The sequence below is a fragment of the Apodemus sylvaticus genome, chromosome 2 (assembly GCF_947179515.1).
Source record: "Apodemus sylvaticus chromosome 2, mApoSyl1.1, whole genome shotgun sequence".
In the NCBI taxonomy this organism is placed as follows: Eukaryota; Metazoa; Chordata; class Mammalia; order Rodentia; family Muridae; genus Apodemus; species Apodemus sylvaticus.
Window position 1 is genome coordinate 19883448 of NC_067473.1, and position 25749 is coordinate 19909196.

Sequence of the window (25749 nt, forward strand, 5' to 3'; positions counted from 1 at the left end):
TGTTCTGGTGGGTTGCCAGGAGAAGGAAAACTATGTTTTCTTATTCTCACAGAAGTCCAGGAAGGGACAAGGTAATCTTCCCTTAGCTGGCCAGCCATTGCCCCTGGGGGTTAGAATGAACTGCATGAAGATGCAAATCCATGTATTAGCTTCAAACCCATGCCCACCCCCAGACCCTCTATCTTATCCTGGAAGGCAAGTATTTTGAGTCCCAGAAGCTGCAACTTACTGAGGTTCCAAATCTTTCTGTTACATTGTTTGTGTTGCTAATGAGTCAAAACCAGAATTAAATAAAACTAGAAAATATTTTCTAATGTTTAATGAGTACATATTTACTAAAATTGTCATTCCTTCAAATAGAGAAAGAGTTTATGAATTTGATATTTTTTCCCCAGGAATACAGGAAACACTCAAGCAGAAAGAAAAGCTTAATCTCTCTCTCTCTCTCTCTCTCTCTCTCTCTCTCTCTCTCTCTCTTTCGTCTGTTTTGTTTATTCATTGTTAGACAAGGTGACATGTAGGCTAGAGTAACCTTGAATTCCTCCCTATCCCCATCCCCTCCCCCTCCTGGAAACAACGAGGAGATGTTGTGGCTTGGTTCTTCCCTTTTCTGAGGTGAGATTAAGTAGCTGTATTTCCATGGTCTTTCTTGGTCCAGCACTCCGTCTTAATAAAGGAGAATTTCCTTTTTCTCCAGCCTATATGCTTTAAAAGATAATTCCAGGTCAAAGTTTTCTATTTTCTCCCTGAGACTTTTCCTTTGATCCTCTCTGAGGGTTCTACCTACTTCCTTTACAACTGACTTTGAACGCTTGAAGTCCTGCTCTTCCTATGCCTCCCATGTGCTGCTACTGCTACTGTACCCCTCCCAGTGTAACATTCCTTTTGTTAAAATAAATACAGTTCACTCAAAGCACCCATTTGCCACCTGACCTCACTCTCTACCTGTTAACACGGTCAGATTTGTTCACAGTTTTGAGCCATGGGGGATGATGTTGGGAAAGAGGGAGGGAAGGAAGAGGCTTTAGTGGCTTTTTCCTGGTGGCCCATGGAGGCCTTAGTAGTCATGACCCAAAGTCAGGCAACTGTTGTACCCAAAGCCACTGGATCTTTCTTTGATTTCAGTCTTGATGACTGTTTGTATTAAGTACCAAGTTAGGTCGTCTTCACTAGATTGTAAAGAGTAGAGTAGAATGTTCCCTCCAAGTGCTATAATACTTAGGTGGGGCATTTTCTATCTTTTTTTTTTTTTCTTTTCTTTTTTTTATTATTCGATATAATTTATTTACATTTCAAATGATTTCCCCTTTTCTAGCCCCCCCACTCCCCGAAAGTCCCGCGGGCATTTTCTATCTTATTTTCTTATTTTTTGGCTTTTACTGAAATGGGTATGTGGTTCACTCCAAATGCCTCCTTTGACCCAACTGACAGAGTTCATTCTTAATCAGCCAACACTTTGATCAGCCCTGCATAAGTGGTTGTTCTCTACAACATGGGATACTGGCCATGTTTCCCCCATCCTGACTGAACTTCAAGGATCTGCCCTGCCCACCCCAATACCCTTCCTTGCTCTGCCCAGAGTTCTTCTGTTCTTGGAATTCCTGCATGGCTTCATCAAAGGTAACTTACAGAATTGTATTCTTCAGATCTTTATAGCTATTTATAAGAAATCACAATAGAAGCAAAACTCCAAATCTGAAATGGTGTAACAAAAGAATTGAGAAAGTCATATTAAAAACTGGCACCACATCAAATGTTATCAAATAATCTTTAATTTTATATTATTAACTCTTAGAAAATATTCCAAGGAAATAATTGAAAGTACAGAAATATTTGGTTAGTACAAAGACAACTCAATTGTCCTTTTAGTAAAAACTGAATATAGTCTACATATTTTATTAGGGCAATAGTAAAAGAAATGTCTGTGTTATATAAGAGCTTTATATAAAAAAAATCCCTGGATTTTGAGCAATGTATGATATCATGTGCAATATATGATATAAAAGCTAGCAAAATGAAAAATAAACAGCCTTTGTAGATTAGGCAGAAAAATGTCAAACCCAATGCCTTTTACTTATTTTGGTGACAAGTGGGAAGATTGTGCAAAAATCTTTTTTTAGCTTCAGGCTAGAGCTAGGGACACTCAGTCAGCCTGCTAAAGGTCACCTTGGGAAAGTCACCATCCACACCAGCAGGACGCCAGAGCCGGCTGCATCCGGCTCACTGCTGCTTGCCTCTTCCGAGGGTCCCAGGGTTCTCTCAGCTATCCTCTCCTCGCGCCGACGATTTCAGACGATTCCTTTTAACTGCACCAGTTACAACGATAACAGAGACAGATTATGGAGCTCCGTGTTTATGCTGGAAGTTAATTTCACAGATGCTTAATACTGAACAGTACTTGAAATGTATAATGCAGAAAGCACTCCACAACCCCTAAATGATACCAAACAGCATAGTGAAACTGTATTAGTATTTGCTTAGCTCACTAGATAACATTCTGGCTTATGAGGCATTTTTGTACAAGGCTATTTTCAACCTGTCTCTGCTAATGGCACCTGAAAACCAAATGCCAAAGGATCTTCCTCTCTTTCCCGGCTTCCCTCAACTTAGGATCACAGCTCAACTCCTGCCCCATCTCCCCTCAAGCCATCCCTGGTAGAGGAAGAATCTTGGGACAATTGCATAGCTTTCCATATATCCAAGGAATGGTTACTTCAAACCAATTGTTACATTTTGTTGCAGTTTAAAATATCTCCCCATAGTAAGTATACACATTGGTAAAAGCAAAATATCAAGGGGTCCATACGTCTACATACTCAACACCGCAGGGCTGGCGTGTACGTAGCTCATTTATGTAACCTGCATAAGGCCAAAGTTTTGAGCTCAGTACTACAGCCGGATCCCAAGTACCCCCAGGTCAGTGTGACAATACTTAAATTGATCACCACTCCTTCCAGGAAACAAACAAACCTTCTTTTTCCGTCTACTTCACTTGAGCCTTTTCTTCAGGCGTGTCAAGCAGAACCTTTAGTATGACTCGTGTTGCCTTTTCACTCACATCAGCCCTTGAATTAGGAAAGGGAGTTGCACACACTCTTTCAGAACTCTGCAAAACATTACACCATTCATGTTGCCCATAACCAAGAAGCTTTGTCATGCGGAACTGTAAATCTAATCGCAGTGGCATCGCCAGGGTTTCTGGAAAAGGAAGTGAGGGAGCCCTGCAATGAGTCATCACATCGAGCGCGCCCTTGCTCTGTGGTCTTTCAAAGTCAGGCAACATTTCCTGCTGTGATGATGAAGTTGGGACCGTGACGACAGAAAATGCTTTTTTTTTTTTTTATAACTGGACACATTATGCTCTAACATTTACTACAATAGTACACACCAATCCCGGCAAATCCAACTGTAGTTTAAATATCCGATTTTCCGTTCAGTGCTGATTGCGCGTATTTTGGGTTCCTTTCCCAGCCCTGGCGGATGCGCGTGAGGGTCTTGTCTATGCACGGCATGATGAGGATAAACTTCATCACCAACACTGAGCAGGGGATGATGAGTGCCAAAATGTAGGCCGAAGGAAGGTGCCACCTGAGGACGGAAGGGCTGAGGAATCTCTTTCCACCATACACCAAAGTGTGGGCTGTGCACAAGATCAGGGTCAGATAACCCAGTTTGGACTGTGAACAAACAAAAAAACCAAGCAAAAAACCATAGACGTCAACATCATTCAGAACTTGCCTCATGCCCACGAAGTTTACTTGTCTACCACCACACGTTTATGATATTGTTATATTTAGAACACTGCTAGGCTTAGAAAAAAATCTATTATCTGTTTTCAGGAGTATAAATATTTCATTAAAAATATAGAAAAGATTTGTTTCTTGATGACATGCACGTTTTATACTAACCAGACTTGATAAAGAAAAATGTCCTAGGAGTAAACTCTTTTGAGTTAGGAGACATGAATACAACATTTCTGTCCACAGAGGGAGCACCTTTTCTGGGTCTTCTTATCAGGAGTTCAGAACAGAAGGACTTCTACAAAGTTCTGGTTCTTTTCTGTTACTGGTCAAAGCCAGAGGCTAGCCCATTTCCATCACAGTAAGAAACAATTAATTGCTAAGCTGTGCTTGTGGAGACCCTGAATTCTGAAGCTCAGTTTTCCTTTGTGTCTTAATTCCTTGAATTTGTCTACATTTGGCCCCTCGGAGAAACTGCTGGATTTCATAATCAAATCTAATTTCAATTACTAATGGTCTGTTTTATTATACGGGTGCATAGGGAACGAGTATGGGAATTATCTGGAGGGCTTGTTAAAACAAATTGCTGAGATCTATCTTCAGAGCTCCTCATTGATAGAACTGGGTGGGACCTAGGGCTTTGGGGCCTAATGAGTTCCCAGGATGATGCTTTTGCTGCTTCTCGGGATGCGATAGATAATGTGAGGAGCACTGGTCTCCCGGGATAGGTACTACCATCAATGAGGTGTCTGGTGACTGATACGTGGGGAAAAATGAATTTCTCTCATACAGGCCTGGAATAAGTCTAGGGTGATGATATTTATCAAACTTTCATTGAAGTTTTAAGTTTTATGGTAAATCTCCATTTTCTCATCAATACTTCCGGATTGCAAGACTGAATTTTGTCTTTGGGCCCTTTTCAGGAGGACCTCTCTCCCTGGTGCCTCCACACATTGTTAATAGCTTCTCGGTGCTCCGTAGTCTCAGTGGTGGCTCTGGGGAAACTTGGGAGTCTCGACAAGCTGTCCCAAGCAGGAAATCACACCCTTACTGAGTCTGCCTGTCAGTGTCTGAGTTCATTTTTCTGCGTGAACTGCTAATGGCGTGACTGGGGAAGTAAGGGAGCCAAATGGAAAACTAAGGGGTGATCTGAGAGCAAAACGGGAACATTTGTACAAAGCTTTATTCCCCTTGAAATACCAAGACACTTAAATTTGAAGCACTTACCTGGACAAATCGGAACTCTCTCCAGTTGACCATGTTGCTTACTGACGGCAAGGAGGTGATTCCCAAGAGAAGAAACAGAAAAAATCCCAGGATTCCCAGTGCCAAGTAGGAATCACTAAGCCAGGCAGAAGAGGTAATAAATGGGCTGTCTTTATTAGCTAGGGCCTACAGAAAAATGAGAAACAAGTAAAATGGTTGTTCCTTATACTTTATCAGGGGGACTGAGACACACCTCTTTCTTTGTGTTACTCACACAAAGCAAATTGTGTGTCATTCCTTAATGGAACAGCTTTGGAAAAATACTTTTGAATGTTTTGAGCAGAAAAAGTGATTGATTCTCCTGTGAGTTTGTTATAATTCTAGGAGCCAAATAAGGAGTTTTAATTCATCCTATATATCTAAAACAAGTCAATATTCAGGCTAATCTTCAGTATATGGCTTTCTGTTTCTCAAAAAAACAGTGTTATTAAACAATCACATCAAAATTTGGTTTTTATATTATGTTTACTCTGTCTCTATTCTGCTTACACACACACACACACACACATGTTTGGGTCTTTTATGCTCACTATATCATAATACAGCATTAAATCTTTCACATCACAGTGTGGGAAGAATCAGGCTATGTAGTGTGATCCTTACTCAAGAAACTTTTGTTGGGGAATGTGTGAGGGTACATGTGGACACAATGCTGGTGAGTTATTGACTAACAGCCTTTGAACATGTTGTAAGATATAGCGAGACCATTAGTGTCTAAACCAGACCAGACTTGTAGCATCTCTGCTGTAAATGCGGAAAGACTTCTTGAGCTGATTTCATCTTTGATGAAATCATTAGATATTATTTGATATTTGCTCAGAATCATTTGGTTTTCCATCTACTGAGAACAACCTCTCACCAGACAAACATTGATGGATTTATAAGCACCCTTTTGCAGGAATTTGCTTGTAGTGTTGTAGCTCATCTTCCTTCAGACGCCATAGTTCGTGGACAGTAGTTTAGACTTCAAAATCAGAAGCTCAAAACATAAGGGTATGTGTTGAGTGACTGTCAGTTGGTCAGTGTCTGTGAGTCCAGGATTATAAATCTAGAGTCACATGAGTCTGGACTCTAATTTTTATTTTCAGTAATTCTATGTGATCATTTGCAAGCCCCAGGATAGGGCTTCTGATTATTGATACTTTAAAAAAATGAAGATCCTGGGTGGGTATAACATTTCATGCTTCTAATCCCAGAATTTGGAAGATCAAGGCAGGAAAGTGATGAGTTTGATGTCAGCTAGGCCTAAATCATGAAAATGTTTAAAATAGAAAACAGAACAAAAGACAAACTTTGGGGAACAATGTTCCCCAGTTGTGAAATGGATTGCGGTAGAGCAAGACTGTGCTTTGGTATAAGGACCCGAGAAATACAGAGGAGAAGAAATTCACCTGAGTGACGGTCCCGTTTCTCAGCCTCCATCGAACATAGTAACGGATAGGAATCACGAGTGTGTAGATGGCGTGTAGGAAGGCAAATCCGAGAGCTACCAAGCCCAGTTGCTTTCTGCGAAGCATCCAGTAGTCAAGCCAGTTTGGGAATCGGCGGTACTTTGTGCCTCGATAGAGCTGCAGAATGGCGGCCAGAACACCAGGGAGGTACACCAGGGCCAGCAGGGTGAGTGCTGTTATGGGAAAGACGCGATTCGGGATGGAAACAGCCAGGCGGAACGTAGTATCCATCTTCTCGTTCACGTAGGGGTATATGACCTCTCGTATAGCACAGTACACAAAGAAGAAGACGCAAAGCACAGCAGACAAGTAGAAAGGGAACCTCCACATTGGAAATAGTTGCAGAGGGTAGTTCTCGATTTCACTGGCTGCCACGAGAGATCCTTGATCCAGTGGGGTGAGTCCGAGTGTACGCGCGATGTCCATCACTCTCTGCTTGGCCTTGCTGTCATTTCCACAGACGAACACCTGAGTTAAAATAATTAATTCCATATTTATTATTTCCTTCATTTAATAATCACCACTAAGCTTTATATAGGCACCACATAAACATCCAATAATAAGCTATTTTTTGAAACAGAGATGCTTTGAACTGGCATGTGTGTGCTGGACTGTGAGGGACCAAGCTTTTTGGTTGAGGGTAGCGTCAGGCACATGATGTTGCTATAAGATGAGGTTTTCTGCAGCATGAGTAGCCTCATCTTTCTCTGAATGTGGGAACCGCGTCATATATGACTGTGGCTAACCTTGGGTCGTAAACGGCCCCGTTTCACACAAGCGATAACAGAGTCAACAAACGGTTAGTAACTTTCCAGTCTGGCAAGAGAACTCCAGATTTGGACATGATTTGGCCCCATCCAAGTCCTATTACACATGAACCTCGATAGACTACACTTCTCAATGAAACCCAAGAAAGTTGTCCTTAGCACATTTAGGAAAATTAAATATTTAATAGGGATTTTTTTTTAATGAGTTGTATGCAGTGAAGGGCGTGTTAAAACATTCACCTTTAAGCAGCTGAATTCAAGTTCCTTTAATCTTACCTGCCGACTTGCATCTAGTGTCCCTGACTGGAGAGCCCAGGCTGAGATGGTGTTAAACGCTTTGACCACATGGACTCCTGGCACCAGTTGAGCAAGGTATTCAGCATTTGATTCTGGGTACTGATTGATTTTGCGATTGTTACTGACATCTACCAATACTTTTCCTTTGAGCGAATCAACCAGTTCTGTGAGGAAATCGTAGTGCTCTCTGTGCATGGCCAGGATTATGATGTCAGACTTCGATGCTGCTTCTGAATAGCTCAGGACTTCTGCACCCCTGGGCAGAAGGCTGGACCCCTGGGGGTTCCGACTCCCAAAGACAACGGAATACCCACACTGGAGCATCTTCAGTCCCAGGGATTTCCCGAAATCCCCTGTTCCAAAAATGCAGACAACTCCTTGTTTTTCTGAGGAATCGGTTGTCAGAGGAAATGCGTCTGCACATCCTTTCTCCATTACTGAAAAGCAAACGAATGAAATTAGAGGTGTATAAATTCAAAAGGACTTCTAGATCATCGGCTTGTAACTGAGAGATACCCCCAAGACATTCAGAGAAAAACGTGCCATGTTCACGAAGACAATCGAATATCTTGCCTGGGAATCCGGTCACAGTTGGTGTTTGGAAGCTGCTATTTTCTACAAGTTCACACAGGAATCGATCTCACTCTATTCTTTTGGGGGAATAGTATGTCTTCTTTCAGGATACATTTCTCAAGTTCTACTTAAAACCATCAGCTAATGTAGAGGCTTTTTCTGTTTTTTTTTTCCCCTGTGGGGAAGGGATTTTCAAGGATTTATTTTTTCCATGCTGAGAAATGCACTGTCTAACAAGGGCTAGACAGTTGGCAAATATTTGTAAGCATGAGCAGGATGGAATGGAGCAAGCAGGGTCCTCCCTCTGTTTCAGGCATGGGGTGCAGTCAAGAGGAGGAGGCTGGATAATTAAAGACAACAGACTTGCAGGGGGGAAAGAAGTCGGTTGCCAAAGACTTGACTTCTCTCATTCAAGTGGTTGACAGTAAAATCAGTGAGTCAGATGTGCAGCTCCCAACACCATCGATAACAGTGTTGGTCCTTACACTGTAGCTCTCATGTCAGTCATGAAACACGCACACACACACACACACACACACACACACACACACACACAAACACACCTGCACCTTTTAAAAAAGGGAGCTTTGGACACTGTAGCTCTCATGTCAGTCATGAAACACACACACACACACACACACACACACACACACCACACACACACACACACACATACACACACAGACACACACCTGCATCTTTTAAAAAGAGGGAGCTTTGGACATTTCCTTTTTAGTTCCGCTCATGACAAAGCCCTGTCATCTTAGCTACACTTGATTGAGGTTGTGCAATTGCAGCACACACAGACAGTGCAGATCTCTGCACTCAGGCAGGAGTCACAAGAGAGACAAGAAATACAGGATTTTCTTGTATCACCGCAGAAACTGTGACTCACCAAAACAACTGAATCATCTTACCAACTACCCGGAGATGCCCTCAGCAGGTATCAGGAAGGGCATGAACACACGTGAGAAGTTATCTGGCGTTGAAGATGGTTCTTCACATGCAAGCATGACTGTCTTTTCAAAAGCTCTTAACATCTATGAGTGCAAATTAGTACTTAGCAAATTTGACTAGCTCCTAATCAGTTAACACATATATGTGTGTGTATAATATTATATATATATATATATCTATACATGTATATATCTGTATATATTGATGTGTTTAAAATAGGCTTTCTCTGTGAAGCCCAGGCTGGTCTAGAACTCACTCTGTAGACCAGACTGCCCTCAAACTCACAGAGATCCACTTGTCTCTTGAGTGCTGGCATTAAATCTGTGCACCACCACTGCCCACCAGTTAACAACTATTTTCATAGTGCAAATCCTCAGGCTGCCACCTGAAATGATTACCATTCCATTCTGTACATGTGCTTTGTGTGTAAAGGACTGACTACCTGTCTCCTCCTTTGACCCCCACTACTTCATTCTAATGTTTTTTCCCCTCACACTAGATTACTGTGTACAGAAATCATAGAACTGGTGAATTCATCAACAACAAGAAACTAGCTTCTTTGTAGCAATATTCTCACTGATTCTTATACATGCAGCAATTCCAGGTGATTTGGGCCATTTGACCACTATGAATCGATGTATTCTAACTTTCTCTAAATTTTTGTAAAAATTAAACTTATAAATATAAAAAGTGGATTGTGTGGTTTTTATACAGGCTTATTGGGGTTGGAAATTACTATACTGTATCTCTCTCTCTCTGTGTGTGTGTATGTGTGCATGTGTGTGCAGGTGTATATATGTGTATGTTTGTGGAGATCAAGAACGACTTTGGTATCATTCTCAGGAGAGCTCGCTATCTCCTTTGGGCCTGAAGGTCTCCTATGGGTCTGAAGCAAGGCTAGGTTAGCTGGCCAGTGAACCCAGGAACCCATTTATATCCAGTTCTCAAGCTCTGAGGTGATAAAAAGTCTCTATGCTTAGAACTTTTACTTGGGTCTAAGCATCCAGTTCAGGTCCTTGTGCTTGTAAGCCAAGCATATTATTGACTGAGTCATCTCCTCAGAACACGTTTGCACCGAATTACTAGCAACGTGGCCTTTGGCAGGTTATTCACACTCAGCCTTGTCATGCGTAAGATGAGAGATAGTATCTGCTGATGAGATATTGGGGCTTATATTAATTTATGTATCTCAAAACAGTTCCTGAGGCATGAATGCTAGGTTATCATTAATTGGTTATTTAATCTATTTATTATCTAAGAAATTTAACCCACTAGTTAATTAATATCTATATAAAGCATATAACTTGACCAGTGATCATGCCTAAATAACTGTGATTATTTTAAGTATATAAAAATAATCTGAGCCAGAGATTAGAATGTGCCTCCTTTCTGCACTTATTTTTTATGACGACCATCCCATATGAAATGTTCATATGAAATGGCCATGTGAACATGTCAAAACACAGATGTAGAAATGGAGGAAGTATGAATTTCTCTTATTTGTATTTTTTATATTATAATTTATTATTCTCTTAAGATATACCTTGGCAGTTTAAGGTAATGTCCTTGGGATATTGGTTCCTCCAACCATTACAATTTGTTTTCACTTTCCAAACTTCAGAGACGTCATTGGGTAAATTGCAGATGCAAATACTGGTAAGGGGATATTAAAATATTACCGACTGATCCAGTGAAAGGAAATGCAGCTTACTTATTCCCTGAGCACTTCCTGATGGCTGTGGCCATCACTCTAAGGTTATACTTTATGGCCACAGCTTGAGACTCACTTCAAATTTTCCTGATGCTATTTTTAGTCTCCAGTCAGAAACCTTAGCTCTGCTCAGCTTTTGCCCAACAGAAACTTAGTTTTGGGCCTCCCATCTCTTGCTTCTTGTCATGGGGTTTCTCTAAGACCCATGTCGTCTTAGCATTCAGGGTCCATGGGGCACCACACACCACCAGGGGGCAGGCCTCTGTGAACTCTGTCTTGTTTTTATGGCTGCATCGTCTTCTGGCACTCAGTCTGACATATTTCTTAAGGCTCCTCACATGCCCCAGTGGACCAGAGCTCTCATTATCTGTGACCGTGGTTAACCTCCCTTCCTCTTTCACTGTCTTTCCCATGTTCCCTACCGTGCCCTCTGCTCTTCTCTCCCACTCCCCAGAATCAGGTCTCTAATAAATCATTGGCACATAGTCCTCTGCTTGCAAGATTACTCAGGATAATGATAAAAACAAATAATGTGGAAAAAATTAGCAATTCTTTGGAGATTTGATTCTGAGCTCTTGGAAAAAAATGTAATTATAGATGTTCACAGAAACAGGATGTATGCATGGGGTTTGTCTTACAATAAGTGCTTCACAAAGAGGGTTATCACACCCGTGTCAGGCTTTTTTATAGCTCAAAATAGCTACATGAAAACATGGGTTCATGAAGGTTGGAAAGTTTCTTGCTCAGACTTTTCAAAATTTCCTAGCCTACTGTTAGCTATAAAATGCAGGAAAACAGGAAATTGTAAGAAAGGCAGCAAACAGAAGAGTATTTACTGAAGGTAAAACAGGTTAAAGAGTTACGACAACTGTATTCTCTTTCTCTCGGCCTTGTGGGCACTACACACCATCAGCTGGGTAACTGCAAAGAACAGGTATTTCCTAGCTTGGAGGACCTCCAGAACCACCCTCCATACGTCCTATGGAAACACCTTCTGTAGGGTGCTAGGTGAAGCGATCCCACAGGAATGTTTACACAGGCTGCAAAGTGACAAAGGTCACTTTGTTGGTCACAGAGGCAGCTGTCATTGAGGTGAAGAAGAATGTTGTCCATCACGCTCTTCTGTCTACGCATTCCACCCTGGGCATTAGGAACAGAGGCGGCAGTCTTTAGAGATTCTCCCACTGACGCCTCCCACGAGAATGAGGGTTTTGTGGGCAAATGGCAAAGAGGTACAGACCCTTCCAGCACTGGACATCTCTGCTGCTTCTCTTCTTAGCCACACCCACCTCTCCAGAGCGGGTTCGGATTTAGAGTCCATTAGCCAGCTCTCTATAGTTTTGTCTTTCAGAGAATATTACAGAAATGCCATCACATGCTAGAGAAACAGGCCCAGAGCCCTCCATTTTTCCCTTTGTTTTTCACTCCGCACAGTGCCCCTGAGCTTTATCCAAGTTGTTCTGTGTATCAGTATTCCCATTTTGTTTCTGAGTAGTTGTCCATGGACAAGATGTATTATAGTTTCACTTAACAAAATTGGTTTCTGGCGACCAATCCACGGCTTGTGCATGCCAAGCATATAATATACCACTTAGTTTTACCCGCAGTCTTAGAGCTGTCTTCATACCATGTAGGACCTTTCACTTGTTTCTAACTCCGCCCACTGTAATAAACATTCGTGTTCAAGGTTTGCTGTGACACCAGTTTTCATTTGTTTGGGGCGAAGGTTCCCAACTGAAGTTATTGGGTCTATGGCAAGTTCCTGCTCAGATTTATATGTAGCTTCCTGTTTACTGTCCAGCGACCACTCTGCTCTACATTCCTACTTAGTAATTTATTAGTTCCAGTAGTTTTTATTTTGGCTATTTTGTTATTTCAGTATGGTTTTAATTAGCCTGCCTCTAATGGCTAATGATACCGAACATCTTGTTATGAAGTTACTTGGCATTCGTATATCATCCTTGGTGAGACATGTTTCATGTCTTTTGCCCATTATCTTTCTCTCCCCCATCTTCTCCTCTCCCCCTCCCTCCCTCTCTCCCTTTCTTCTTTCCTCCCTCCCCCTTCCCTCCTTTTTAATGTTCCTCTCACTCTCCCTTCATTCCCGAAGATAAAGTTTTACTCTAGTCCAGGCTGGTCTAGAAATCTGGAATAGTCCAGGGTAGTCTCAGACTTGCACAATCACTCTACCTTACCCTCCCAATTTCGGGGATTATGGATATGAGCTACTACACCCAGCTTTTTGTCCATTTTTAAATTAGACACTGTATTTCATATATGTGTACAGGCATAGTAAATATAAGACTCTTGTTAGATACGGGATTTATAAGTGTGTTCTCCTAGCCTGATTTTTGTCATGTCTTACAGGGTCTTTTGTAGAAAAAGAATTTGAAATTTTTATGGCATTAATTTAATGATTCTTTTCTTTTATAGATTTTGACATAGAAAAATCTTTTGATATCTAAAAATCTCTTCATGAAGCCCCGGGTTCTAGATAGTTTTCTAAAAGTGTAAAAATTAACTGTGATATTTTTTTAGCTTATATTTACAAAGTTTAATGTTTAGGTACTTAAGTATATGTGTGTGTGTGTGTGTGTGTGTGTTGCCTATATAAATTAACTAAATGCTTATCCTTTATTTGTTGGAATAATATCTTGTTTTATCAATTGTTTTCACACCTTTGTTAAAAATCAATGATCTTTGTAAGTGTAGGTCATTTTCTGGGGTCTCTTTTCTGCTCTACTAATCTGTGTATCTGACATTTGTCTATTCCATACACTACTGATAGCTATATGCATGCAAGTATATATAATGTCTAGACATGCATACATATGTCTAAAAATTGATAGTCGTTCTATCTAATGCACTGTTTAAAAAACTATTACAGCTAGTCTAACTCCTTTCTCCATGGAATTTGTAGAATAAACTTGAATAGTTTCTTTTAAGAGTTAATATAATTTTAAAATCTTGTTTTAAAAATTTAAAATTTATAACACAGATTAATTAAAATTTTTAGCAGCTTAAAATACACGAGCTGTGTTAAAAATCTTAATTGACTGAGTCATGAAGATGATGCAATTCAGTTGAAAAGTGCTCCGCTGATGTAATTCTGAGGAGCTAGCACTCCCCTGAAAAGCCAGGTGTAGTGGATGCTTGCAAACTCCCAGGGACTAAGCCATCAACCAAGGAGTACAGAGCTCTAGCTGTGGCGGAGCTGTGGACGGCCTTGCCAGGCATCAATGGGAGGAGAGGGCCTTGGACCTATGAAGGCTCCATAGATGCCAGAGTAGGGGAATTGAGGGTGGGGAGGTGGGAGTGGGGTGGAGTGGAGGAGCACCCTCATAGAAGCAGGGGGAGGGAGGATGGGATGGGGGTTTCTGGGAGCAGGGGAAACTTGGAAAAGGGATAACATTTGAAATGTAAATAAAGAAAATATTCAATAAAAACATAAAAAAATAATAATTTAAAAGTAGAAAAGAAAAGAAAATCTCTAGATCTAGCCTTATTGGTGAACACTAGGAAATGGTGAGATCTTGTTGTCTCATAAAATCCCAAGGGTGATGTCTCATGTCTCATTTAACTACACTCTCAACTGATATGTAGCCTCCACACACATGTATCTGTGTTCATGGGCATGGTCTTTCTCTCTCCCTCTCTCTCTTTCTGTCTCTTTGTCTCTCACACACATTAATTCATGCAATAGTAGCATGTATATAGCTAATGAATAGAAAAAAATTCAAGCTATATGATAAATAATAAGAGACTTCATTTAAAAGGTAACTCAAAACTTAAAATTATTGGTATACCAAAACCCTGGTGTCAAATGGCACATTTTACCACTGTCAGTAACTTAGGGGAGGTCGTCTTTGCCAGGTCCTTTAGTAAGAATGTCAATGACCTAATCATGGCTCTTGCAAAACACGGTACTTTCTCACCCTGAAATTAGAAAATGGGCCATTTGTTTCACCCCCAAATTGTGTAGAATAGAGAGGAAAAAATATAAATATTTATATATGTGATGCCATTTTTAGAATGGAAAAGAAAGTCTTCTCTTTTGTCTGGCATACATAACTTAAAAGGAATAAGTAGCCACAGTGACTTTCTCTGTCATCTTTAATTCTAAAAATCCAAAGAAAATTCAAATTACTTACATAAACACTGACCGTTGGTTATTTACACATAGCTAGAGTCAGCTTATTTATTAACTAACCCAATTTTATGTATTTATGCAAAGTAAAAATGCAAAAATAAATTTCTTATGAAAAAGTTTGGAGGTGATCAAAGCAAATCTAAAGAGAAAATTGTTTTTGACACAACACACAACTTTCAGTTTCAGAAAGTAGTGTCATGGGGCTGCTCCTAGGTAGGCAGAGAGGACCCGCCCAGAGAGATCTTGGGGGGAGTGAGGAGAAGAGGCTAGCTCTGGAGTACAGACAGGCATCACACTTTCTGACTTCAGTCATTAAAGATTTCTTGGGATCACTAAGGACTGTGGAAAAACACACACTTCTGTAAAGTGTTATTCTGAGAATTAGTATGTCTCCGTCCCAGAAGCACATTCAAATTGGGTTGAGAGCTTGCACAAAAACTGAATGACTCTTGATACATTTCATCTTCTTCACGAGTTTTCCCTGTAGTCTTGACTGAAGACTTAGAATTCCTCTCTTTAAGAGAAAAACCAAAGGCTGAAGCTGAGGGAGGCCCGAGGGTGTGCACATCACAAGGGACAGAGTCCAAGGATGTCAGACTCAAGACTGGGCCTCAGATTGCACGTAGCTTTTCTCTGTCATTCTGTCAAGGAAGTACTACAGAGCTGCTACCCAACCTGAGAAAACCACCCAAGTCTTTCATGGAGTTCCTTAAGACCGACACATAGGTCACGTAGCACAGGTACACAGTATGCATATAGCTACTTAGTCATTTACTTGAATCAGCCTTTAGAGTCATGCTGCCATTTTCTCTATCGGAGAATTCAGCTTAGGATTCTGAAATGATGCTTCAAACATCTGAATTCCTCAGAAACTATTCACCCTGGACATACCACACACACACACACACACACACACACACACACACACCACTAACCCACAGACCCACTGAAGATGAAGAGGCAAAGGATACAGACTTCTTATAAAGTGTTTTGACTCAGTGGAGGAAGAAAGTCAAAACTCTGAATCTGTGTGCTTCGAAACCTGTCTGAGGGTTATCATAGAAAGCTGGACAATGTACATTTAATAATTAATAATCTGGACGCTCTCCAAGGAATACAGAATAGGGTTATAGAATAAAATTGCTCTGAGAGAGGAGAAGCAAATTTTGAGTGCTGGTCAACCTGAGTCTCTGCGAGGAGGTGAATGTGAATGATGATTGCCAAATTTAATAAAAACACATGATATCAATTAAATTTGAGTTTTAGTTAATGAGTATTTTTTAGAGCAACTATATCCTTTGCAAAGTCTGAAGCACATTTGCAGTAAAACTTTTGTACTGTGAGATACGGGTTAGACGGGGATGGTCTATCTGGTATCTTTTGTCAAGCAGACCTCTTGAAGTCAGAGGGAAAGTAAGTATGTATATGTTATCTGCTGTGGTATTAAGGGCCATCTTTACAAAACCATCACTTAAAATAGTATAATTAGCTCTGGCACTTCAGGTGGTGATGCAGGATTCAACTGTTTTGAATGTTGGGCTAACCTTGGCTCTAGAGGAGTACCAGGCCAGCCAGGGTTACTCAGGAAGACCCTGATTCAAAAAGCAAGAGCACAAGTAACAAACTTAACAGGGAAGCAATATTTGACATTTCCTAGCCAATTTCTCTGTTCTGTATATGAAATGGAAGGCTACTAGATGCTCTTATATGTTCGTAGATCTCTGTGATTGAGAGATGACTGAAGAACATGAGAGATTCTCTGAAAGGAAACTCCAAGTCTGTTAGCGGCATCCATCTTTAGCAGAATACTGATCATTATGACGCAGAATAGAATGAGAATACCAAGGGTCATCACACAGAACTTGTACTTGTTAACAGTAAAAAATATACTCTGAAGAAAAGGGGGACTTCACAGAGATTCAGAGCTCATGAAAACTAATTTCAGACCCCTCCATCTAATATGCATAACATTTTGTGTTGGGGAGAAAGGATCTCTCTCACATGGTTCAGGCAAACTAAACTCATCATATAGCTGAGGGTGGTCTTGAACTTTTTAACTGTGATACTTCTCATAGATACAAGGCATTGCCCAGTCTCTCACTAATAAGTCAGCTGAAGTATAAAATCACAGCAAATATATTTAGGATAAATTACCATTTTGTATTTTACCAAAAACGTTTGGTAACTAAAGTGACTAATATCATGCGTTCACAGATATTTTGTTGCTTTTCTTAATAGTTTTGCCATGCTGCCCAGGCTGGCTTAGGACTTGCTATATAGCCAAGGTTGGCCTTAAATTTAGGACTCTCCTGTGCCGAAGCTCTGGGTGGTAACAGTTGTGTGCCACAGAGTTCATCAGAAGTTGATGCCCTAACACTCCTCAGTTATGCGACTGCGAGTTAGTTGCTGAAAAAATAGATCACAGCATTACTTTGTGAGAAATGCTGTTTAATTCAGGGCAGCCTATTCGATGACTAACCTGTGTGTCCTCCCATTAACCAACAGAATGACTCACAAAACTTAGTGCACAAATTGATTTAGTCACAAGAACTTAACTAGAGATAACCTTCTGCATTAATGCTCTGTGGTTATATACTTTGACATGAACTGCTGATGCCCAGCCGGGAAAGAACTGCGGTGGTAACTGGGTTCCAGCGATCCTGTCAGGAGTCAGAATCCTCATTCCTTTCCAGAGATGGATGACAACATAGTGATGTAGGCCTCTTATACATCTTAATTCCAGAATAGAGAAAATTATGTTTTCTATTTTAGTATGTTCTTTGTTGATATTGTAGCTCGTTTGAGCATCACGTGGATGCATGGTGTTACAGTGATAACTCAGCTCTATCTGTCAGGATAAGTTAAGATAGTTTTGTGATTTCGTGGTCATGTAGGCTCAGTGTCTGCTGCCTGGGCTTATTAGATCCTTTATTTACTTGAGGCCTGGGGTGCATGGGATGGCTGGAGATTCAGTTATGCCTTGGCTAATTTACCTTGACCACTACTGGCATTTTCAATCTGGACCAACTTACAAATCTGTAGCTCATCAGGGATGTGTTAGCAGGAGCAGGACCCAGAGGTCACCACCAGCAGAGAATTTATTCTCTCTTGCCGGCTGACTGCAGGGCATCTGACTAATATGCATTCGATGGACATCTGGTTAATTCCGCATCTCCAGCAACTCACCAAACGTTTAGTGTCAGTCGGTGGGTTTGGCTTTTTTGGGGGGGGGGTTGTCAGAGATGTTTAGGACGTGATTTAACAAATTTAATTTACAAGTAACGTTGTTCAAATAAAATGAATATTCATTCATGTCAATGGGAATTATTATCTAGATATCGATAGCCACTAAACCAGTCAGGAGATAGAAATTTTCTGTGCTTCTGATCTTGCCTGCCTCCTCAGAAACCTTCCTCATAGAGCCTTCCATTCTGTTTTAAAATATGTGGCCACTTTTAGAAATTTCTGGGGATTGCTTAGTCTTTCACCTTTGGGATATCATTTGCCTCCATTTGTAAACTGGCTCCCTAAGGGATGGGTCCCAGTGGCTATAAAAGAAGCACCAGAAGGACACAGATCTTCCGCCCCCATCTTTTCTCTGGACTCTGATTCAGAGCTTCTGAGTAGTGCTTGTTGGTAAATGCTGTAAGAAAACAGCTTTCCCTTTTAATACCCAGCATTTAATCTGGTCTCCCTCTAGTGGCTGGAGCTGGCTTCCTAGGTAGAAGTATTTTTTTTTTTTTTAAGTTTTCACACCATGGAAATCACCAAATGCTGTACATTAGGACTGGGTTTCCTTAGAAAGCCAGTTATCAAAGCAACAGTTCCTTCGCTACCTCTCTTCTATCTCATCTTCTCCCAAATATGGCCTGTGCCCGTGGAGTTGGCAAGGCTACTGGGTGGATAGATGAAACCACTTTTCTTATCTTGATTGTATTTTATGTCTGAATCTTTCCTTAGGGGCATCCCTTCCCCAAAGGCTCCCAGGTTAATTTAGAAAACAATCCATGCGATTTCCATCAGGGCAGTGACAGCTGCATACGCCTGTCTTCCTCACACATTGAGCCAACACAATCTAGGCTGTGAATCTAATACACTTAGACTCTTGCTTCCAAAGGGGAGCCTTGGTGGACTCACTCCACCAAAGATATCTTCTAGTTTCTCAGACATGACTCAGAAATATTAGCAAGGAGAGTTTAGGATCTCAGTGTAGGAAAAGTATACAGCTGGTACATTACTGTCAATGGCAAGGAGCTAACTGATGAACTCTGCCTCAACACCGTCCCATCTCTTAGATGATTTCTGTTTCAACCTCTCCCCCCGCCCCTCCCCCATCCCGGTTTCTTAAACTAGTTTTTTCTATTTCTATGCCACAGAATTGAACATTGAACATGATAAACAAACCACCCATGGACTTCTGTATTGAAGAATTAACTAGAAAGATCTCTCTCTCTCTCTCTCTCTCTCTCTCTCTCTCTCTCTCAGAATATAGTATAAATAGGTTCTTTTGAACTATTATGGGCTTCATACTTCATGCTGGCCCAGTAATGTACTATAGCATTGCTAAAAAGAAAGTAAATCAAACATCACTTGTATACTGTCTTCTATTAACAAAAAAGTTGTAATAATTTTGACTATTTCAATGTAAAAGAAGAATCTTAAACTTCTCTCCAAATGGAAGGGTTAGAATCTGGACTTTCCCTGTGTTAATGGAAAGCGATAGACCGTTCGTTCATTCTCATTGGCTGTGTACATCCTTGGGTGACATCTTTCCAACACAGAAATCAGTGTTAGCAGGAGTGACTCGGTAAAATTTCATATTTCCGGGATATTTACAATAGCTTCTTTGTGCCAGACACCGTGTTAGGCAAAGGGATGACATGGGAATCAGGAAGTCCCTGTCCCCAGGGAGCTCAGGTGTCAGGGAGAAGATAGCTTAGGGCCAACCTACGAGGACACGTGTGAGATTCAAACAGAGCACAGGGATGTGCAGATGTTGGGAGCCCACATCACGGACACTGATCTGCTAGCAGGCAGGAGGAGAGCACTGGTTAAAGCCTGCCAGAGCTGCCGCAGCTACCATTGTCCTTAGGCTGAAAGCTGAGCTCAGTGTTTCCAAATGGTAAGAAGAGCATGTGTAGATGGAAGACACATGCTTCCCACTGAGCATTAACTATGTTCCTGCTCCCTAAGTCCACGGGTTTGCCCACTAATGGTGTGCTAGGAGCTTCAACTCCCTCCTTAATGCATTTTATGTTCCTTAACATTGGGTGTCAAGACCAGAGACTATGTAGTTTGTGTTCTAACAACTTAAAAATGTTTACTTTTAAAAGTGTGTATATGTATGTGTGTATGTGTGTGTGTATATGTGTGTGTATGTGTGTGTATATGTGTGTGTATGTGTGTATGTCTCTGTGTGTGTCTGTGTGTCTATGTGTGTCTGTGTGTGCATTTGTGTGTGTCTGTGTGTATGTGTGTGTGTTTGTGTCTGTGCATGTATTTGTGTGTGTGTGTGTGTGTGTGTGTGGGTGTGGGTGTGTGTGTGGGGGGGGTGGGGTGGGTGGGTGGGTGTGTGTGTGTGTGCAGGTGCCCAAGAATGGCAGCTGCATTGAATCCGTCTGGAGCTGGATTTATAAGTGGTGGTGAATCTCTTGATGTGGCTACTGGAAACTCACCTCAGGCTCTCTGCAAGAGCGCTGTGGTGCCTCTGCTCTTACTGCAGAGCCGTCTTCTCTCCAGCCTGCTAAGAACTCGTTTTAGAGGTGTGCTATATAATTAGATTGTTACTTCTTAGTCTTCTTTTAATTCATAATTACAGCTTTTAACTTTTCAAAATTACCCTTCCCATACATTTTCTTTGCTTGTAAGAAAAAGAGTGAACTTTATTCTGATGTAAGGAATGGTGATGTATTTTAAATTTAAAAGAACCACACATGTCTCAAAATTACCTTTCAGAAACACACTTCTGTCAAAGTACAGTGTGGAAAGACTTCTCTACACATGGCTGAATAAACCCTGAATACAGAGCAGAACTTAGAATTTAGATCAGGGTGCCAATGTACTGCTTACTTTCCTTTAGGAGTCCAGGGCATTCTCTTTTGCAAGGACATGCTCCTAGAAGACAATCTCCAAACAGCATAAGCATCCTTCCTTCTTTATTCTTCAACAAGTTTGGAAGAAAATTTATTTCTATATAGGCCAAGTAATTTTCTTATCAAATAATGCCTTAAGTATTCATTATCCTTTAGTTATTTACTTAGTTTGATCCTTTGCAGTACTTCTTTCTTCTTAATGAAAGAACAAGTGTTAATTAAAACCATTTTGGAAATGACCTAAAAGTCACGGAGACCCATCTGAGTGGATTTGACATGTCATGGAGAACTGCTCAAGAAGTCTTCATAATTACCTACTAAGCCATTCTTTTTGGATGTGAACAGACACAGGTAACATCAGAGGTCTTGCCTAGGTAAATTTCATTTCTATTATTATCTAGTCTCATCTAAAGCCCATCTGGAAAATTGTGTATGGTTTATTCCTGCTTCCCATGGTGGGAATTGTGCGTAGATAAGCTGTATGTGATTAATAAGTGGCCTCCTGGGAAGGCAGCTCAACCGGACGCCCGAACAGGCCCTCCAGCTGTAAAGGGTGAGTCTGTTGGCTTTGCTTCTCTCTCTCCGGGACTTTGTCAGTCTTTTCAATACGTCTAAGAAAATAATTTTTACAGCAGCTGATAAAACAGCCCTAAATTTAATTGTATGTATGGAGTAAATGCACGTGTACGTATTTGTGTGTGTGTGTGTGTGTGTGTGTGAACATGTGTGTAGAGGCCAGAGGTCAATGCTGGCTGTCTTCCTGGATTGCTTTCCATTGTATATTTTTATTACCATACATTAATTATACATGATAATTGGTTTAATTAGAACATTTTAATTCACATACATAATGCATTTCAAACATATTCACCCCTCCCTCATTAATTTTATTTGTCCCTCGCCCACACCTGCTAGCGAATCCTCTTCCTTCCCATCTAGACTTCCTTCTATCCAGGGAGTCTTATTAATCCTGGAGCTCACCAATTTGACAAAGCTAGCCAGGCAGGGCAGTGAGCTCCAGAGATCTGTCCTGGAACCAGTTTTTGAGAGTGCTAAGGACTTGAATTTGGGTCCTCATGGTTTGGGGGCAAGTATCTTACCTACTAACCATCATTCCAGTCCTTAAATGAAGAGGACTAGATAGTGAGGACCACAAAAACCTGACATGTGTTTTTGTGATTGCAGAATCAGCTATGTATTCTTTGAAAGTGAAATCTATATTATTTAAATACTGGCATTGATGGCACAGGTAATTTAAGGGTAAATCCTTCAAGAAACAAGGCAGTGTGGAATGATTAGATACTCTGTTTATGTCCTATAACAAACTTATTTCTCTAAAGTTGCTTGCAACACACTGCAGAGCTTAATATTTTTAGTTTTTAGTTTTTTACAAAAGTGTATGAAAATCTGTTTTTTTCCCCCTAAACAGCAGTTAGTAAGCTTTTGAAAGGTAGACGTCTGTAAAACATGCTCAAATCAGAGGTCTGGCCTAGTGTATGCTGGTTCCTGAACTGCCAGTTGCTATGTGAATTTCAGCAGAACCATTAATGTTGTCAAATGGAGAAAGTGCGAAGACCCAATTTTGATGTACACATGCAGCATTTACTCTCCAGCATCGAGGTTCTGGTACTCCAGAGTGCTCCATCCTGTTTTTTTGGGCTGGTGGTGTTTGCCACGCAGGTAGAAGGCTTGCTGGTAGGATTTCACACCGTGCTAAATCACAGTGTTCTGAAAAACTCATGGCCTTGCAAAGGCCATATCTCAAAAAAGTTACCGCTTCAAATAAATGTGCCATTTTATAAAATTATACCTACTGTATCAGAAAAAAAAGGTTCTTTCATGTGAGTGACATTTATATGACTGCCATTTATACAGAATTGGACATTCTCACCCTGCAAGGCTGAAGAATGGTTTGAAAGCCTAGAGTATTCTCTGAATGATAAATGTGGCGAAACTTTTAGATGCTCCTGTGAGAATGGCTGGGTAGTTTCCTTGTAACAACGAAGCTTGCGTTATTACGGAAAGTAATTACTCAGTTATACCTGGAGCATTAGCAAGACTTTCAACACCTTTCACAGCCGTAGCACCGCATGTCATAAGGCTTTTTTTTAAATACCCTGGTAGACCTCATTGTGTGGATCCTCTTGGACCAATAGGCTTTCAACTTAGATCTGTGAAACTGAGGCCACAGTTAGAACTAGGACTAGAATTCTAAACACCCTGCCTCCGTAGTCAGGCAGCTTGCTTTCCAGGACACACCATTCATATTTCAAAAAGTCATGCAGAGAAAAGTAATAAAGGAAAAAAAGAATCCCAGAGCTCCTGGCATGTGCCTCTGGACATGCTTTCTTTCCCTCAAACTGCAATCTAACAGTATGTCTCAGAAAGCAATCGCTAAGCCTCTTAAGGATATGTAAATTAGGATCAAGGAAGACCGACTGCCCAAGTTCAGCTCTGTGTGAAGAAGTCCTTGGATTTAGCGTTATACTGCTGGACTGCATATCTAAGTTCCAGGCTCCTTTCCCACGAGCGCTTCAGATTTGTAGGAATCCAGTTAGAGAAAGAATCCAGTCTGGGTCTTTCTCATTGGGAGTTCTCTGCACCTTGATAAGCAATGCAACCGCGGGAAGGTAATGCTTGGCTGAATGGCTTAACTGATCCCGAAGCAGCCTTAGATGACATTTTTATGAGAAGGCTATGGGGAGTGAGTTTGCCTATATCTCAATATCAGCTGCCTGGAAAGTAGAGTCCAGAAAAAGAAGGGTTGGAGTGGGGCTAAAAGAAAAGGGACCCCAGCCCCTGGCAAAAGTGACAAGGCAAAAAGAGCTAGTCAAGTGACCCACCTGCTGGAGAGGCGCCCCAGGGGCGTTCGTCTGGCGTCTCTGCGGTGGGCTCTGCCTCTAGGCTTGCAGAGCAAGGTAGCCAGCCTGTGCTCTGCGCGGGCTCCAGGCTCTCGCCTTTAAGCCAAAGAGCAGAGGGAGGAGGGCCCGCTTGATTTCGCAAGAGTAGCTGTGAAGCAAAGTTTCCGGGAAGAGTTCAACCTGGGAATCCCGCGCAGCTGGAAGGACCAGAACTTTTTGTGCAGCTCTGGCTCGCAGATGTGGCCGCTCTCCGCTGGCAAGCGGGGTTTAAAAGGGGTTTTCCGGAACCTTTGGGGTGGGGCATCCCAGGCCAGCAGCAGCCTAGAGGGGCAGAGAGATAGTCCTTTCTCTGTTGGAGCTAGACGACCCTGGATAGCTAAGAAATCTGAACATGGGCAGAGAGCTTAGGCCTTCCTCTTCGTTGCCCCTGTTCTTACGAAATAGTGGCGTTTTTCTCCTGTCGGGAGCCCTGCTTATTAACAGAGTCAGAGCTTGAAAGATGGAGAGTTTTCAGGTCTTCATTTCAAATGTATTCACAGGGTTACTCCAGGGCTTCAAGGTTAGGGTATGCCCAGGCAGGTGGAAGCAGCCATCTCCTCCTGTTCATTCCACCTCTACATGGTAACAATGCAATGCAAATGTTACCTAAATGAATGCCACACTTTATTGTTTGGGAGATAAAGACAACCTTCAAACAACAGCACCTGCCTACCCATGCAGAAAAGGTGAAAATATCTTTTTTTTTCTAAATGGTTTTGATTTATAGTTTGTTGAAACCACAGGTGAAAAACCCATGGCTGTGAAGGGCTGACCCTGTATACAATTGGATTGGTGTATCTTTCTATAGAGGTTCCCAAATCCACCCCGACGGTGCTTTAAGACATAAAGAATCATGAACAACTCGAAGGAAAGAACATCCCTGTTGCTGTTTTACAGTCTAAAATACAGCATTCTTCAACTTTGTCTTTCTCCCAACTATCGGGTTTAACTTCCATGGCACTCTTGCCAAAGTTCAGATTCACAGTCTTGGGGGAGTATGTTCTCAGAACTTAAGAACCAGACTCTTCTTCGCCTTGATTGCCACTCTCTTCCCATGTCCTTAGGAGTCAGCTGAGCCCTCAGCGTCTTCCTGAAGTCTTGCCCTGACAGCTAGTTGGTTAAGTGACTTCTGTCTTTGCGGGCCATGTTTAGGGCAGCTCACTCCTTGAGAGACTTGCTACGTTTGTAAGCTCTTCGTGGGCAGTTTCCCATCACACCTGATATACTACCACATCACAGGTATCTACTGTGCTTATTGATAAACCTACTCCCCATTCTTGAACTTTGCAAAGAGTTCATCTATAGTTTTTGTAGGCGAGAAAAGAACTAAACAAAACAAAACAAAAAACACCCACTAATTTTGTGACTGATTTTTTCTGTGATTGAAGCCTCACAGGTGACAGAAAGTTCTGTATCTAGGAAAGAAGACATCCAGCTGCGAAGAACCCTCATGATTGGTGAACTTGATAGCTGGGTGAGAGATTGGGAAGTCTGGGGTCTTAGAGGGCAGGGTTAGGGAGGGCATAAGTGCTTTGTCCTGATGATTTGCCATGGGGTAGCACCAGCTTTAAGCCTTGTTGATACAGAGACCTAATTCTTGACATACTGACCCTGCTATTTACGTGTAGAATGCAGATTTATCACTTGCCAGTGGAATACCAGTTACTGTGAAAAGACAGTTGCCAAGGCACCAGACATTCTGACCACTGTATTGTTTTCATCTGTTATTTCATGTTATGTGCAGTAGCCTGCTCAGTTATAGTGAAGTAAGCTATAAGATTCCAAGATCTATTGATTCTGGTTAAGAGGGTCTGTTGTGTTTGTGATGACATAGCTTATAATAGT

At 41.4% G+C, this 25749-nt stretch overlaps 1 protein-coding gene across 1 annotated transcript; it reads right to left on the reverse strand.

Moving 5' to 3' along the window:
- Nucleotides 1-1834: 1834 nt before the first annotated feature.
- On the reverse strand, nucleotides 1835-24050 carry Steap4 (STEAP4 metalloreductase). Its single transcript, XM_052173161.1, has 5 exons — nucleotides 23848-24050; nucleotides 7501-7958; nucleotides 6398-6925; nucleotides 4968-5132; nucleotides 1835-3677 (listed from the first exon to the last, which is right to left on the reverse strand). Exons 2-5 carry the CDS (start codon nucleotides 7954-7956, stop codon nucleotides 3414-3416), a joined length of 1413 nt encoding a protein of 470 aa, XP_052029121.1. The 5' UTR covers nucleotides 7957-7958; nucleotides 23848-24050; the 3' UTR covers nucleotides 1835-3413.
- Nucleotides 24051-25749: the final 1699 nt, after the last annotated feature.